This window comes from Wasmannia auropunctata, unplaced genomic scaffold (assembly GCF_000956235.1).
Source record: "Wasmannia auropunctata unplaced genomic scaffold, wasmannia.A_1.0 LD334172.1, whole genome shotgun sequence".
Taxonomy (NCBI): domain Eukaryota; kingdom Metazoa; phylum Arthropoda; class Insecta; order Hymenoptera; family Formicidae; genus Wasmannia; species Wasmannia auropunctata.
Genome location: NW_012028718.1, coordinates 76,961 through 95,843, shown reverse-complemented (window position 1 = coordinate 95,843; position 18,883 = coordinate 76,961). Strand labels below are relative to the sequence as shown.

At 39.1% G+C, this 18,883-nt stretch overlaps 1 protein-coding gene across 4 annotated transcripts in view; it reads right to left on the bottom strand.

The window, feature by feature from the left end:
- Nucleotides 1-18,883, bottom strand: part of LOC105459642 (four and a half LIM domains protein 2) — a 121,574-nt gene that overhangs the window by 50,053 nt on the left and 52,638 nt on the right. Inside the window, exon 1 of one of the 4 annotated variants that reach the window (XM_011705831.1) lies at nt 17,522-17,877. The exons of 1 other annotated variant lie outside the window; for it this stretch is intronic. In XM_011705831.1, coding sequence (XP_011704133.1) covers nt 17,522-17,613 — 92 coding nt within the window. In that variant the 5' untranslated portion in view covers nt 17,614-17,877. Of the gene's footprint in view, nt 1-10,824; nt 11,132-12,086; nt 12,119-17,521; nt 17,878-18,883 lie in introns of those variants that run through there. 2 more of the 4 variants (XM_011705833.1, XM_011705829.1) reach the window with 2 other exon arrangements.

The following is an 18,883-nucleotide window of genomic DNA, read 5'->3' as shown; positions in this document are numbered from 1 at the left end:
CTTTTTGTTTTTCTAACAATTCATTGGACTTTGTAAGATTTTCAATTGTTTTCTTTCACAACATGATATTGATTATTATATAAGGGAGTTCGATAAATTTTAAATACGAGAAACGGATACCAACAAACACCACCTAGCGGCAGTATTGTAAGTATTCAGTGATAGCGTCACAGCGCAGCTCCTGCTCAATTTCTGCCGACAATGGCCACGTTCAGCAGACAGTCCCGATCAGTGAGCGCTCAGTGATTCTTTGTTACGATTAGTTTATTCACTCAGATCCAGCGAATCACCATAAGCGCTCACTCATCTGCTTAGTCTGCTGAACGTGGCCAATAGCTGCGTTCCACAAAGCGCATTATGCGCAAGATTTATCTTTTTATCTTTGTTTAACATTTGATGAACAACAAGGATACCATGATATATCATGCGCATGATGCGCTTTGCGGAATGCAGAATCTAACGATAATACTGCGTTTGAAAAATCTGTTCGATTTCTGTTGCCAATGTGCTTTCAGATTGCGTTGCACAGATCCTATTCGGTTTCTGCCGCCAATGTGCAATTAAAATTTATTAGCAGAGTCTAAAAAAATACTTTTAAAAATATAAAAATACTATTATTGCCCCCGTCAAATGGTTGTTATTATTTAGTTATGCATGAAACAACTAATGTCAGATTCGAGTAATTTTCAAAAACGCAAGCGCCAGCTCGTGAAGCTAATCTTTCGATCGATACGCATGGTCGACTTGCCAAGGCGGAGTTTTAAGAAACATGTTCACGATCGCATGTGGTGGTTTCTCATGTATGCGTTAAGCGAATAATATCGAAGTGCCGTATGCTGTCCGACTGGTAGATAATCCCGATAAATCTGACAGTAAAGATAGCGGAACGCGGTTCGGCTTCTCGTATCGCCCGACTTTGATTCGTCCAAAAAAAAAAAAAGAAACAGCAAAATCTTTAGACTATAAATTAATGGAATTTCTTTGAACGAAATATATCGATGTGCATTGTTAACTCTTAGTGATTCGACAATAAATGAAACTCGCTGTAATAAATTGTCGTAATTTTCCAATTGCTATAGGAATAATGGATAATATTCTATACACGCACTGTACAAAATTATAATAAATTATTAACAAATTACATCTTTCAAATTTTTATAAAACGTTTTGACTTTAATATTAAATATTTATTATAATATAAAATGATTAGATAGATTTAGATTAATAGATATAATATATGTATTTTAGAACCAACATATGTGAATATTTAATACTCGCTCGTTTCTCGAAATTTTTAATTCGATTAAGATTAATTCAAAAAGGAATGTGTTTCATTCATGTTCCGTGATCATTCGTTTTCTAAAAGAAAAGAAATTCTTTTAAAAAGAATTTGCACGATTGAGGTGATGACTGCTAACGACCATATGTTATCCGACGAAACGATCGAAGAAACGCAGCCAAAAAGAATGCGGGCTCCTCGATGTTGACATTTTTCACGGAGATTCGCGGAAGTGCATTAACTCGAATTGCTATTTTTGCACAATTCTGCTGCACGTGCAGAATAAAACATGCTGGCCGCGGCATGTCGATGAAAATTGTATAAAGGCGGATTGACGCAAGTAAGAGAAGGCGGTAACTCTACGCGGCACGCACCGATTGAATTAATGGATTACTTTAATCGAGAGCAATGACGTTTATTTAATAGGGCACGTACGCTTTTCCATCGCGGAAACGGCTATTACCTGGAAAACGGCTATTTCGCCCGCAGGTGAATCATCATCGCGGGCAGAGAGGGTGCCCGTTAGTCAGTTACAGATTCGCTTTGCCAAGAGTAAAATCTAAAACTAGGACTCCCGGCACATCTTGACACACGTGTGCGGAACAATAATCGTCATTATGATCATCTGCAAAACGCACCAAAAGCGGCACGAAAAGCATTTTGAGAAGGAGTTGCATCTTTTATTTCTCGTAAATGCTTGAGAGGATACTTGTCTATGAAATATACTTAATCATGCAGGCATAAATTAAAGTAAAGTTATAACAAAGAAATGGATTTAAGGTAGATAACAAAAAAAAAAGAAAAAAAATCTTTGACGGTATACGACTACATTGAAAGCTACGAGAACATTTTTGATGTATTTTTCACAGGTCGCAAGTTCACAGATCACGCGATGCGGATAGCGATAATGTAAATTACTCGGTTGAACTACTGACAGGTGTCACGCGGAAGAAGGCGCCCGGAAGCTTTCGACTTAGCACAACATCGCGCCGACAAGCCGACGGAGAATCGGAGGCCGCGCAGCTAATAGCTATTAATTAGATAAATGCACGCTATATATAAAGCGCCCAGTAATAGTCCTCGTCGGAAATAGATGCAATAACGCACGATAAAACGCAGCCTCTCGCGTCTCTCGCACGAAATATCTCGGGCGTTCTAGTAAGATGAAACGGAGAAAGTTGTGATGTCTGTTTAAGCGCGTCTTTCCTCCACCACCGCTGCTCTATGTACTACAAATAGAAGAAACTGACCGGGTAATCGAAATAATCGTGACAATGAAAAATAAATATAACGCCATTTTATTTTACTGACCAATCCTCTATGACGTTATAACAACAATGACCACAGAATGTGTGAAACTTAATTGAAAAAGATGAATTCTGCATCCAACAGAGAAAAAGAGCTGAGAAAAAGAGTTTCTTTCGTCTAGCACGGTTTCTTCAAACGCAGTTACTACGTTTTCCATTTATCGAAGTAAATGCTAAGTTATTCAAAGATATTTAATTATTCAAATTGATATATAAGCGTATCGATACCAGAGCCGTCCCGCGTCATGTCATAACTCAAGTCGATTTCTTGAAGACGTGCACTCACATATACATTACATCATATATATTATATCACATGTATACGCTCAGACGTCAAACATCAAGGTGTAATTATGTTGTTATCTGTTATTGCACGTAGAATATATAAAGCAGTTTCTGGTGCGCGATTATGTTAATTTCCAACTGCCACTCGTAGCTGCCACTATGCATCTCGCGTCCGGTCCCGACGCGAAAACGGAAAACCGAGGCCTCATTGTCACTGTCATTTTTTTTTCCCCGGAATCGTCGATCGTGAACTACAAAATACTCTGTCTCCGATATCGAATCCGGAGAGATCCGGGCGCGAAGAAACGCGACGAAACTATGCCACGCGCGTCACGTAAGAGTGCATCCGCAAGAGGAGCATGCTTCAAACTGGCACCACGCGGTACGACGACGACGACATCAGTAGGTGCGTACCTATAGTTAATACCGGGTGATCGCGAGAAACAGCGTAGCCGTCACGATGGCGCAAGCGCGACTATACACGATCGCGTTCGTCGCTCGTGGTCGAAAGCTCGTGTGGAGCCAAAGCTCCCACTGTGCTCGGGCGAAGCCGCAAGGTAGCTTGCAAAGCTTATACCTCGATCTCGGGCGTTCCCAAGAGGGCTCCGGAACATTTGGCGCAAATGAGACCCGTCTGCCTGCATGCGACGACGACGCGTCAAGCAGAAGGGAATCTCACGGGATGACGGTGCAACTGTTGCATTATGCGTCCTTCCCCCCCGCGGTAATCCGGAAACGTCCCATTCTTCTCCGATCTGCCTCCGATATAACTCAGCGAATTCAGTCCGTGAACGCTCAATGCATAATGCAACGAATAAATTGAAAGAATTTGAAAAAGAGATTTCGGTCTGTTTTCTTTCTGATTGCTGAAGAAATAATTGTGAGAAGATATTGGGGTGAGAAGATATTCTGGAGAAGATATTGGCCTGTAAATTATTTGTAAATTAGTCTCTTGGTGAAGTTTCTCTTTAATTAATTGTATTGATTCTAGGATCCACAGAATCCTACATAGTTTACAGTTTTTAATCGCGACTCTTTCTTTCTCCTGGATGATTTTTACATACTTGTATATGTGTTAGCAAATCGCGTGATCTATTCAATCGCAGATATTATGCATAATTAATTGGTTATATTAAGAGTGTAAATTTATCGTTTACTATCCGCGGTATAAAAAAATTTCTGCGGATCTGCAGGTGAAATAGGGTAATACGAGTGATTTGTGTTCTAACGAGGATCACGTTGCAAGGCCGTCGTTTAGCGCCGATCCAACCAGTGTCGAGCATGTAAGTTGCCATGTAAAGTGACACTGTGGCATTTCGCGACACTCGTTAAAGAAGACGCGCGTTCGATTTGTGCGCTCGCCAGACCCAAATGTGAACACCCAGCACGTCCAGCCACGACACGAGATTTCGCGTTGCTTTGTGCTTCCGTATAGCGAATAGATAACGGAAAAATCACTTCGAGCTATTTAGATGCTCGGAAGCAGATAAATTCTTAGTGCTATACATATAGTACTGGATGCATATATTTAAGATGACTCATTCTACTTGCATGCGAAATGCGCAATTTGCGCGCTGCTCCGCGTACTATTACGAGTTGCTCCGAAGCCACGTAATGTTCAAAATCAAAGTAAATCGACAACTGCCCGCTTGTACAAGACACTTTATTCTGAACACTGTACAAGGCAAGGTGTATTCACCACGAGAGACGATAAAGAAACTGACTATTTTCGATCGAGAGAGATCATCTTTTCGAGCTTTACAATTAGAGGTGGAGCATTTTATAGACGCGGGACGTTCCAGGACGTAAAATATACTGATTGGCGTGATTCTTTTTCGTGAAGAAGGAAACTGATATGAAGTGTTAACACATTTAAAATAAACTCCTCAAGAGGGATCCAGAATTTATCGTTTCTTTAGGTTAGGTAAGTTTATTAGGATATGATAGGTTTATTAGAGTACGATACGGTTTGCTAGGGTACGATCCCAAAACTGTTTGGTTAGAAACTTAAGAGAACATATAGATAACGTGTTGTCTGTGGTGACGACTGACGGGTCGTTTGTGTCGCGGCACGTAATAATACGCAAAGTACGCTGCAATTGATATTTCTTCAAATTCGTATTCATCGTTATTCTCGAAGGATGGATATTTTGCAATACTTCACACTCGCAGAAAAATAAAGTGACTTCTTTATATAAGGCAATAAGAAACTACTGACTGTGGTATCATCAGCCTCAAGTTGATGCCCGCCGTTATTTGCACGATTCCGAGCCAGTGGCCGATCGCTTTAACGTTGCCAGTAACTTTAATTACCGTCGTTTTGCTAACTCGCCGCGGATCGTTTTACACGCCGAAGAAAGATCGCGGTGCGCGATGCGTCTCTCGCCGCCGTCGCCGCCGCCACTTTAATCGTAAAGGATTTTATTATCTTTAAACAGCGCGTAAAAGTCCTGGCGCGCTCTCCTCAAGAAATGTGCATCGTCATGCCTTGCCAAGGGTAAACTGGTTAAGAAATTACTACAAAGGAAAATTTGTTTACGATCTTTTATACGATATAGAACATGTTTCACAAAAATATATTGTATGAAGGGGGCATGCATAAAAATAAAAAAGGAATAAATCTTATATACATAAAATAATATTTTTGTTGCTCACTTTTTCCCTTCAAATATATATGTTTTCGCTATTGCAAATACATATAAATAGAAACCATCAAAGTCTATATCAAATAGAAATTATGTAGAAATATTAAAATTAATATATGCTAAATCATAAACGTTTATTGGAAAAAGAGAAAGAAATAAAGTACGGATATATAAATTTAATATAAATATCTTTATATTTAAAGATAGTATAAAATAGTGAATATTCCAATGAATACGGTTTTAAATACATCATTTCGGGAGAACTGGTTTTCAAAATATAAGTTCTTAAAATATAACACAATTTACTTATTATATATCCATGCCTCTCCTTTCTTTATCTGCCTTGCTTCTTTTTTTAGAGCAATTCTCGTGACTTAATATAATAGCTTTCTTTCTTCTTTTTTGCAATCCTTGTCCCAGCGGGAGTTTTCTCAGTAGGTCTTATATTGACCAGTTTGTCTCTGCGTTTCATTCCAATGAAATTACCGGCAATACCGTGATACTGCGGAAACTCAAGACGTGAAGAAATGCGTGAAAGTTAGTCGTCGCGCTACTTAGCTAGCACTGCTAAGAATACTCAAAAAATTTAAATGGCAGATGCTCCTTAATAAGTGCTCCTTAATAAGTGCACACGCGCACGTAATTATACGCTTCGCAATAAGTTCGTAAACTAGATCGTCGTGAGCATTGAAATTATCTGATTATCCGTTTCAAAAATAATCTCTGATGTGAATATTAAGATTACGATCATCCATAGCGAAATAAACATTATCAAGTCTTAATTGGCATACTTATATGATTGTATGGACATTCAATTTAAATTTCTGTTATAAACATCTATTGAAGTCAAATATTTTTTATATTATATATATATATATATATATATATATATATAATTTTATATATTATAAATATAAAATAATTCTGTGCATATGTATTACAATTTACAGTGCTATCTAACTAGCATGCTACTTAAAAATTAGCCGAACTTTACGTCATTAATGACGCGGAATCGTTAAGCAAGCCATATTAAACAGCGGCCTTTCAGCCAAATGCATTGACCAAGTTTCCGTGTGATGAATGGCAGCGGATTGCGCATTCAGAAATTTGCGTCATATTCGTCGGGAAGACGTCCGGGCATTTAATTCGTTCGAGTTTACGTAAGGCAACTTTGATGAGTAACCCGGTGCGAGCGCATTAGCCACCCCGCCAAGCTTGATGCGGCGGCGTAGCTGCGTAGTTCCGTCGCACGAGCCCGTGACATAACTTGACAAGGTTTTGGCAGACCTGCCTTTTCGGCCAACGATGGTTCTCTCTCTCTCTCTCTCTCTCTTTCTCTCTCTCTCTCTCTTACTTACTTTCGAGATGGGATGTAAACGCGGCATATCTTTTTTTGGACTTGACACGCGCCTGGTCGATGTACGAGATTTACGAGACATGACTCGCCAGTAATTTGAGTAACATAATACTAACAATGATTAGCAGCATCATTAACAACAAAAGTACAATAATTGATCTTTGCCTCTCGGACAGAAACACGGTTATATCCTTTCTATAAAAATCTTATTTTATGTTCTTGTAATTATTTAGAATATATAATCCTGCTTTTTACTTTTGTTATTTTTATGACGATAACAGTCATACAATTTAGCATATCTTAAATAAATTACTATTTACAAGGAATGATATTTAGAAGGAATGATAACATATATAAACTGCATTTCAGAAACTATGTACGATCGTGTCGAAGCAGAATGAAAATCTAAAAGTCACTTGCTAGCAAGTAGTAATAAGATACATATTTCAAGGATGTACACATGTTTGCGATCTAAAAAAAATTTTAATGAGTTTTACCTAAATGGTACATAATCTTAAGATTTATTTATAATAACTGGAAATTTGAGTTATTAGCATAGCATTTCCATTTAGCGTTCGCTTGATTTATGTCACTATAATTTCGCAAACGCTTGTCTGTCTTGCGCGATCCGACATACAGAAAATTTTCCGCTGCTCGGTTGTTTATTGTCTTTCTAGATGGTATCTCAATGGAGAGAATGATGAGTCTCGACAGAGTCGAGGGTCGAACCGCGATCTACAGAGAATCGGAGATCTGCCGGATAGATCACCTTGGCAATGAGTCCGTAACTTATTCTGGTTCACGAGCGCGCGCAAAGATTTATCTTCCGAGATTTTGACATCGCGCGTGTGCGTGTATGGTGAGTGAACTGGCGGCGGCTAACTTTTCGTGTAAGACTTGAAACATGTGGCGCGTGCGACTTTGTTGGCCCTCCTCCTTTTCAATAGCGGCTTAATTACCAATTAACCGCTCTATTTAGCGAGATCGCGCGCTGTAACAGTGTATAGAGCCCCCTTGTTACTCTTGCTCCGTGACTCACGGAAATATATTTACAATTTTATATTCGACACACTTCTTATGTAGTTCAAACTGACTTTAAAATGAGTTTAACACATCTGTGTGTGTATATGAAAAAAGAATATACAAAAAATACGGAAAGATTAATTATAAAATACACATACTGCCTTGTTATCTTTAAAAAAAAAATTATATATATATAAAATGTTGATGTGTGTAACAGTTCTTTTATATTGAGCTACTTTTGAAACGCAATTTAAAAGAAACACTTTAATGCACTTTCTATATATATCCTATATATACATATATATATATATATATATATATATATGTATATATATTTCAGAAGTTTTCATCTGATTGTACGTTGAATCTTAAAGTGGCCGCGCACTTGTACTCAATACGCCGAGCGTAGAACGAGACATTGTATACGCGCGTTGCGCAACTTTAATGAGAATTATGCATGTTCGTCGATTTAAAGTCGACGCGGTACGAAGTCTTATAAGGCCATCAATCGATCTTGTTATCGACCACGAATGCATTGATCCCGCAGGCGCAGCTTATCGTGGCACCGCATCGTGAAAGATCGCTTATGAATTTGTAGGCCTTCGGTACCGTGCCCACCAATAAGACCGCGTCCGCGCGATTCGTATTACGCAAATACGTATGCCCGAAAGGCTTAACGCAAGATTATATATACGCGGAGCTGGCCGCGGGGCAGGCCGGTTTAAGACATTTCGGAGTCTCTCGCGTGAGGGAAGATTTAGGGACGTCGCATCAGACGCCGCACCATTAACATGTAAATAATTACGGAAGGAACATGAGAAGATACGTAGGAATGATTTTAATCGGATTTTAAGGGATTACCCTTCTTAAATAATGAACTTGAGAAACGTTAAGAAGTTCCTGTAACCACGATGAGTAACTTCGATCTTATTGAATATGTAATTTTTTTGTAATAACTAATGTATCTTCGATTTTTTCTCATTTTTCAGTGAAGCTATAGTATTATACTTGCAATAAATTCATAGAAATTAAAATAAAAGAAAATAATTAATTTCATTTTTTTTTAAATGTTTTAAAGAAGATTTATGTATAAGAAAAATAAATATAAAACGATATAGTTGTTTATATGCCTTTTTAATAATATTAAAAATAATTTATTATACTTTTATTTCTATTATTAACAATATTATTATCTTCTTTTATATTATATTTATTTTTAAATAAAAAAATAGAAGAAACAATAAGTATTCTCTGTTTGACCGGGAAAAATTTATTTATTATTACTTGTGGTGAAGATGACCTAATAAAGATTGAAATGTTGTTCATTATTTAAAGTTAGGGCTTTTATTTGTAGTGTAAAGTAAAAGGCACGATCACCTAGCTCAGGCTTTCATGCTCCTTTAACTTTCTGTATTTTTATTTTTATTGTTTTAGTGCCACTTTTTTATTAATTTTCTTCATTTTAGTCAAAATATGTATATTCCTTCGCCACGTATCGTTTTCTTTGTATTGCAATCTAAATTAAATGATCAAAATAAATCAGATGTGATTTAAAGTATTCTGACGAATTTCGCTCTCAGCACGTACTTAATACAGCTCAAACAAAATAATTCGGAATGAACTCCGTGACGTGCCAACTCAACGCGATCTAGCAGAAAATGGGTTCGTCTGTGTTTCCCGTTTATCAAGAGCTCGCGAGCTTTGCGATTTAGCTCAACTACCGCGCCTATCACGTCCGCCCACGAGTGATGTACGCACAGCTGATCAAAGCGGTCCGTCGTGGCGGCGTTCCTAACGAAGACACGTGCGATGATTTCGTGAGAATTTATGATCGCTCATGCGGGTCTGCAATCATGGGCCTGCGAACGGATTAGTCGCTCGACCGATGATCGTATATGAATCCGATGAGCCGCGCGTATATACGAGGAGGAACACAGCTCTGAAGGAGCTCATCTTCCGCTACTACGCCGTCTCGTCGATAAATCACCGCGCAGACTTATGAACCGTGAAAAGCCGACAGGTTACTGTCCCCCCGGGTTTCTGCCGACGCCCAGTGTAACGAGGATGTTTCGTTAATGACCTCATTAAATCAACGAAAGGACCGCTCGGGTCTCTGTACGCGCGAGCGATATCTCGTTTTCTCACACATAACGATAACTCATCCCGACTGTCGCCGTCGCTGTCGTCGCCGCCGCCGTCAACCGGCCCGGCAAATTGTTACGCGACGTAGATAATTTGTTGCACGTTCCGCCTCTTATTGATCGTCTAATTCGCGCGGGATCGTAAGGCTCCGATCAGTCTGTAGTCTTTAGTAACCGCACTGTCCACGCTGTGCTATTTCGCATAATTTTTTTTTACAAGCAATCTTTGCGTTTTTATTAAAGCTCAATAACCTTTGCCTCGTTCCCTTTGTAGCATATCGATTAATTGTATATATTTACGATTTGAATAAAAAGATTTCGTATAATTTTATTACGCGTATGATCATCATTTATTTTCCATTTTAATTTACGGGGTAAATTATAAGATAATTCTCTCTTTATATATATGTGCGTGTGTGTGTGTGTGTATGTGTTGGAATATTTAAATGAATTAATCATTAATTATACAGAATATATTTGACATAAGTATATACATGAAAAAAAATTCCGCGTTTGGTAATTGTAAAAGTCGGCCCTCAGATAATTTTATATCAAAACTGAGATAATAAATCAATCATATCAAGTCGTTATCTTGATCAAATAAATCCGCGATGATAAAGATAATATCATTTTCATGTTCGCTCAACTCTGCTGTTTGTATCTTGAAATCTCAATGTATTTTCATTAACATGCATATTTTCATGCGACAAATTAAGATCGAGCAAGCGAGATAGATCGCGCGCGATGCGATACGCGCGCGCGTCGATAAAAGAAAATAAATTCTTACACGTTACAATCACTGCTGCATGGATCCTCGTATGTGCGACGATCAGGTTCCGCCGCGGCGTCCTGCGGCTCAATCGGAGGGGCGCCGATCGGCGATGCCCCTCCGATGATCAGGGAGGAGGATCTGCGAGGACCGCGTCTTCTCATCGCGAAGTTCCGCTCGCGCGAAGGGAACCGCGGCGTTTTCTTCTTCATTTCCGTCACCTCTTTCACCGAGAGCCCATTGTCCCAAACCATTTTGCTAGCCGTCCCGCCGAGGAACTGCTCCGCCGACGACGACAGGGCTCTAATCGCCGTTGGCGGAAGTTCGCCAAGGGATTCAGGGTAGGAAGCGGATCTTAACGCACGTTATTGCGTCGGTGAAACGACACGGAGGAACGAGGCGGTAACGGTTGGGAAAGCGCGCGATGACACTGTTGCCCCGATCCTCGATTGGACAAAACTGAAACCAAACCAAACGCGCGAATTTGCCTAAGGCTGTGGTAACAACACACCTTGCCAAAATACACGTGACTTGATGTAAATCGAGTTACGTTAACGCGATTACGAATCGACTGGCGCGCTCGTCTTCGCTTATAGTTAAATTCTATTTTGCTCGCGCGAGGATCATTGATTTGAAAAGTTTACTCTTTGATGAGCTCGATCCCTCAAAGGCCTTTACGTGTTCAATGTTAAATTCGTCAGCGAGTTGTTTAGAAACTTCAGCTAACTTTTTATGGAAAAGGTTCACGCAATTCCACTGACATTCCAGCAACAGTTGATGTAATAAGAACCAAACGTATAAATGTTTTTACGTCACGGCATTAATGCGATATAATTGGTCACGCGTCCATTCGTTGAAAAAAGAATGTACGGTACGCATTTTTTGCATAATTCTATAACGTGGATTTTAATCACATGCAATCACGTTTCCAATGTTTCTATATTGATTTGACGCAATCGATGAATCACGTTTTTCTCAAACGTGAGTAGCAAACAAAAAAAAGATGCAAATCGATGAAATTACGTTAGAGAAATACCGAAATGTCTCACTCATGCATATATTACGTCGTTTCTACGATTTCATAATCTACGAGTTTACATGTCAATTAAGAAAACGCCGAGATTAGGAAGTGAAATATGTGTCAGGAAGAAAAATTCCGTTATTAAGAAAAGTTATTGAGAATTCTGAGAATCCTGAGAATTTTAAACAATACAATAAATTTCTCAAAATGTTTTTCCGTCTCCCACTGTAATGTGACGTACGTTATTATTATACATTACCGTTGAGGAAGTCGCATGACGCAATTCCGCTACGTGTGCGTTTAATTAGCCGACGTATCATCGTGCATTTAATTAAGAGGGAAGGACGTGATAGCGAGGCGCTTCACGCTCTGTCTAACGTAACTATCGTTGCATCGTTACAATTCTGCGTCGCTCGCAATACAATACTTTTATTTCAAGCCGCACAGTTTTTAACTGAATTTCCAGCACCGCGTTATAATACTCGACTCCGTAATTTTTCGTAGCGGATAAACACCTTCGGATTTTCTCATATCGACGTTACTTCGCGCGCAATAAACTAATCATTTCTTTCTTTTTATCTGATATCGATTGCGAAACGCAGTACGCGATCGCGACGTTGTAAAATCGTGCGAGTGCTTATATACATTCCCTATCTCGATGCAGAATCTTTCTTCCCGATCGCGTCTGCGTGCTCTCTATCGATTATGCTAACAATCGCCTTGCACGCTCATCCACGCACGAGTTTCGACTGACTCGTCCCCTGCGAGGCGAGGCACAGCGCGACACGGTCTGGTCGCAGAAGAAGGCACGACGGCGACCTTCGGACGTTGGTTTTCATTACGACCATTGTCCTGGATAGCGCCCGTCCGCTTTATGTCACCGTCTTCCGCGCTGCGTCTCGATTGCAGCAAGCGAACACCGTCGACCGTACGTGCTCCATGCGTCACTAATGCACGTCGCGTGAATGGGCAAACGTATCGTCTCGATTTTTGTACTCTTTTTTTTCGTATGTATCTGAATATATAAAGAAATACAACACACGTACACGCACACGCGCGAAATATACAATATGTAACATATACGAAAGTGTATAAGGTACAAAAATCGATAAGTGGATTGCGTGCGACCGTGGACCGCTTGGTGCAATTTAGAGGAGTACCGACGACACGAATGACAGCTTGAAACGGTTTAAAAGATTCTGTGTGAAATAACTGTAATTTGCTCTATGCATGTACACGTCGAAAAGTACGATAAAAGAAAACTTAAAAAGACTAAGAACCTAAGACTGTGGAGTTTTCTCGACAATTTGCGCGTTCGTTACATCGACCGTAAATCATCCCGCGGATTATTCGAGGATCCCCGTACGTTCGCGACTGTTTCGCATTACGGCCACATTAGCTGCGTCTGCGTTTATCTTTATTCGCGTGTTTCCTCGGCGCGCGCATCGAAATGACCTTCCGTGAATCGCAGTTTCAAGCGAACTCGCACTGCTGCTGCGTGTGTGCAGTGTGTGTGAGTGTGTGTGTGTGTGTGTGTGTGTGTGTGCCACGCTGTGCGTGCACCGATTATAGCACTCGCCGGCCGGTGAAGCCGGGCGCCTCCCATTAGGCGAGCGAGAGAAGAAAACTTTGCTACCCGGCATTGAGCCGGACTTTGACACCGCGCGCGATCGCTATAACGTCCTGAAACATTGGCATTGATCATTGTCGCGACACCAGGAGCAGTGTCGCGCGCGACAAAAACAAAATCTATATGCATCTCGTCGAGGTGTATATCTCCTACTATAAAACAATATATTTCCTGCTTAAAAGATCCGATATAGATAATGATAGAAATAGATTGAAACTTTATCTAATTTTATAGTAAAGTTATCGTTTCTATCGGACTCACATTTGAACTGCTATAGAGAAGTTATCTATTTCTATTGTTTCTTAATAGATATATCTTACTTAAACATTAAATACACTTAAATACAAATTTGAACGTGTATGTTTTTTTATACAACTTATCGAGTTATCTAATCCAAACTGAAAATTATCATTTGTTACACATTTTATTATATTTGTAAGAAATATTAAAATAATTTATATATATATATAAAAGACACAAAATCTCTAAAATTAAAATATCACGTAATAAATCATACATAAACTGAAAACATTGTACGATAATATCAATTTTGACTAAATATGATCAAAGATTAACATTACTTAAAGTGACTTTTAAATTACATACTAAATAGAGCCAAAAAGGTAACAAATCTGATATTTATGAACCAGAAACACGATAGAATTATATAGGTTTCTTCTTATCTAATTCTATCGGATATTTTAAACAGTTGCTTCCATGGTGGCAGCCGTTCCGCTGCGAAATTTTATCGCGATCTCCCTGTGATCTCGATTTTTTATCGAAAAAGTAATTTCGAATTATTTACCGCCTGCAAAAACGAGCGAAGTATAATGTACCTAAGTATAATCGCCTACATCGCGTGATAGCGCGGCTCGTCATCGTTACATCCGATGCCACGACGATGTTATGCACGCTATAGTCACGTTTATGCGAATTTAATGGCGATGCGGAGTCTCGGCTAATTCGATTAACGAAAATAATGTCTCTTCCAGAATCTATTTTCTCAATCTTTTTTTTTATAGTCATCTGCTTTCTTAGCTATTAATTATTTTCATTCGTTCCTTTCGAGAAAAGATAATCACTCCACTAATCTAAATCAGATAATATGCGAGCTATCTTAATTTATTTCCTGTTACATTTTCAAAATATATGTACATATCGATATAGCGTGATGTTCGACTGTCAAAAGGCCGCATAGTATACCTGAACTGAAAGTATATATGATTTCCGTCACACACTTGTCACAACAATGAATTCAAATGTACTTCGCGCGCGGACTAATTCAAGCTCGTGAATTGGTTTGATGGACAACGGACTCTCGTGTAACAATACGACGCGAAATACATGTGCGGATGACGATCGCGCGTCGCGTTCGCTTCAGCACTGAATACGACTGCCGGCGGCCGGAGATGCCAGTCAGTGGCATCCCAGTCGATAAGGATTATCGCAAAGGAATGACCTCGTTATCTTGGGAATCCTCGACTGAAGTACGAGCGACAATCAGGCGGTCGGCCGCGGTTAATCGTAAAGCAAATGTTATAAACAAGAGCCGGCTCGAGCGAGTATCTCCCGCGTCGCGTTTTACAGCCCTTTATCATCGCGCTGATCTCTCCATGCCTCGCGCGAGATTACGCTCGCATGCGCGTTATTTAACCCGCGAGTGAATTGGCGCAAAGTGTATCTCAATGAGATGCACGTACGCGGCACACGGGGGACGCTCGTCATCTAGGCGGAGATATTATTGCGGTCGTTTCTCAGTGCAGAGACGAGTCATTCGCGTGCGCTAGGTGCCTCGTGAAATTTCCAACTGCAGGATTTTATTTCTCGTGTAATTCACGCGCAATGACTGTCCTGCGCGAATTCAATTTGCTGCTCATTGTATTACTTTATTACAACGAGCAACGTGATATTAAATACCTATACAAGTAACCATCGCGTCTACTTTTTAATAAAACACTTATTTTAATACAGATTTAATCTGATATTTCATTTTTTATACTCTTAATGTAATGAATTAAATCGGTAATGAAATTATAATTTTTTATATCGAATTGGAACTATTTTAGTCTTGAAATCGCTAAAAACAGATTTCTTCTCATCTTATGTTTATTTCATATAATTATATATATATATGTATTACATATAAGTTGTTAAACGCCGTTTTGCACCTTCTTTAATAATTTCACATTTATTTCTTCTTCTTCCTCATGTTTTTTTTTTTTTTTTTTTTTTTTAATTCGCAATGTATATAAATTTAACGTATGATTAACATTAATAGTACATACCATCTGTAGTCCAGCATGCTGCTATCTACGTATTTACACATTTTATTTTACACCATACGCATTTATAATAAACTGCTTATTTATTCAAACACTGTTTCATACATGAATAAATACGGACGTTTAGACGCCGGACGTTTCAATATTTATCTCGCAAAATCAATGTGGTCGTTCAATCCAAATTTCATCCTTCTATTTATAACAAAAATTATATATCGTCGCGACTACTTTGCATTTCACGAAATGCATTATGAAGTGCTATGTGAGAGGATATAGTCTCGCCAGCAGGTTTCCCAGACCGAGAATCCTTAGCAACGAGACTGCTAACTGACTTATCGCGTTTTACTGTACAGGGGGACGTTTAGTGCGAATCTCTTTCCGTCTCGGAGTAATAACTTAAAACGATTTACTCGCAGCATTTGTTAACCCGGTTCTCCGCAGGGGTACCTACGGTTATTTTATGTACTAGATCTTATAAACTCAATGTGCAGAGCCTACAAACGGGCCTTTCAAAAGGAAAATGTAATAACGCAATATTTGAAATAAATATATATACATATAAATATATATTTATAAAATTATTAATTATATAATATATATAATTATATGTATATATATATATGTATATATATATAATAACTATATGTACATGAGTGGGTATCACGGATTTATATTATATAGAATAGGATTACAACACGTTGATGTCGGACGATTTCACGAGACCGCTGCATAGCAACAGAAAATATTATCCGTACCTCCGGGTTTAGAAGAGTTGCGTGAAGTGCAGTTTCGGACAATGACGTGCGCTTGTCACAACAAGCAAGATGCATTTATTTACCTCGATCGTAAAGACGCGCGCTCGATCACGAGCGTGGCGCGGTGCCAAGAGTCGCGCGTGTTCGAACGTGATGCCCGACGTATACCTGACAGTCACAAAGAAGCTAATCACCAATTTTCGCTGTTTTCCGAAAGCTAATGGTAGCATTCACCTAAGGCTTACACGCAGTCAAGAAAGAATTTAAAAAGTTAGCTTGCTCTTTATCTTTTCCATTAGAATGAGGACAAACATTTTATTTTCTCAATGAATAAATAATATAAATGAATACTAAGTACTTGTATCATGTATTTTAAGATCGCTTTTTTTAGCATTTATTTATTGTTTTTTAATGTAAAATTTTTGTTTCCCATGTATGTCGTATATTTTGAGTACAGGATATTTCAATTAAATATAATTTATTTGAAAAAAAATTCATAGTTACTATCTGCGATAAGTATCTATTAAAATAACATGCTACTCTGTGTTGCAATACGATTAGTAACATAATATCACGATACAACTGTATGTACATATATTTGTGAAGAGGCTTTATATATAAAGCGAGCTGTTGACAGATGCACACATAAATCCTTTTGCATCCGAATGCGCGTAATGACACGTGTAGAAATCAAGCGTCCGAGAATAACCGCTACGAAAATGCTTTCCGAATTACCTTCGGGCAATATTTGCGAAATGTATTTCGACGAAAATACGAAAATAAGCGGACCTCCTAAATAGTAGTCCATGCTAAACTACCTAGACCCGGAATGTCTCAGATCTATCAGGTACATCTGCTCGGCTATAAATCTTTCGGAAAGGCGAATTTCTCATAATGAAAATTTAAAACCATCATTCGTTCCGATACCTCTGACACCTTTCGACCGCAATATTTTAATAATTCAATTAACGCGTCGCGCTACAAGTCTACAGATTCGGAATACTCTCGTTTTTCAAGTAACACTCACCGCGAATCATGACAAATTTCATCCTCCCATTGCGTCTTGCAGCCCTCGAGAATGTCGCTCGCGTGCCGCGAATTCTCCCATTTGGCCCCCATCTCGGATGCGGCGATTGAATGGTCTGCACGTGGCGGCCACGTGGAGAAACGTGACGAGAATCGCGAAGAAGTTCACTGACCAAATTGCGAGTCACAGTCAGCCGGTCGTACGATTGAAACGACACAATTGAGTGAATTCGTGATTGCCGGTTCGAAGTAAACGAGACTGCTCTAGCCGAAAACGACTCTCTCTAATCGCGAAGGCCATTTACGGACGCGAAGAGGCGTCATCCAAGGAGGATTCGGAGTACGACCATTCACGTTCTCTCTCGCCGACTTCGAGCAGCCCGCTCTCGAACACCCGTCCAATAACTTTATCGCCAGGCTGTTTGTCCCGATAGCGCGGACGACCGGTCGATCATACTCTAAATTTAGCGGTGGCGCGCGGGCGAGCGAGAGAGAGAAAGGAGACAGAGAGAGAGAAACAGTGATACAAAGAAAGAGTAACGCACGCATGTATGCACGCAAGCGCGCATACGTCCGGAAAGGAAGACGCGATCGCATGCACTGAGAACGCTGAGAAGAGACGCGAAACGCGTGATGACGATTCGCCGCTATGCTCGTGCGTTGTCAATGTCAGCTGATCACGTTGATAGTCGATAGTTGACTTTCACGTCGATGATTTATCGATTTGTTCGGTAATAACCTTGTTGCTTCGACACGCAGGCGTATGTATACGTGTTCCTTTACCTGTACCGATTGCATAGCGCTCTTAGTCACACTTCGTAAATTCCAATAATTCAATATCGAATTATTTATTGTTGTCATATGTAAAATCGGTGAAAGAGAAAAAAATGAATGAAAGGACAATTTATTGAAATAAATATAATATAATCTAAGATAAAATTTCTATATAAATTGATGATATTAATCATGTATGTATAATTTATGTTATACACGATAATATTAATATTAATAAAGAATACTTTTATATGATTATATAATTTAAAGTTGTATAGTTATGCAATTTAAAGTTATACAGCTTATCATTCTCACTCAGTTATATGTATATAGTTATATAGTTTAAAAAAATAATACTAATAATAAAAATATCAGTAGAATAATATATGTGAAACGTATATATATACGTTTTCAACCGTGAAATCGGATACATTGGAATTCGGAGATTAAAATGTAAAATCGATTGCGAGAGATACATTGCAGAAGAAATTCGCAATGAAGTGCCCGGCCGACAAAGCAAACGTGTTTCCTGCCATCGCTCGTGCATGGATTGCGCATTACAAATTTCCGTGACGGCATACATATACGC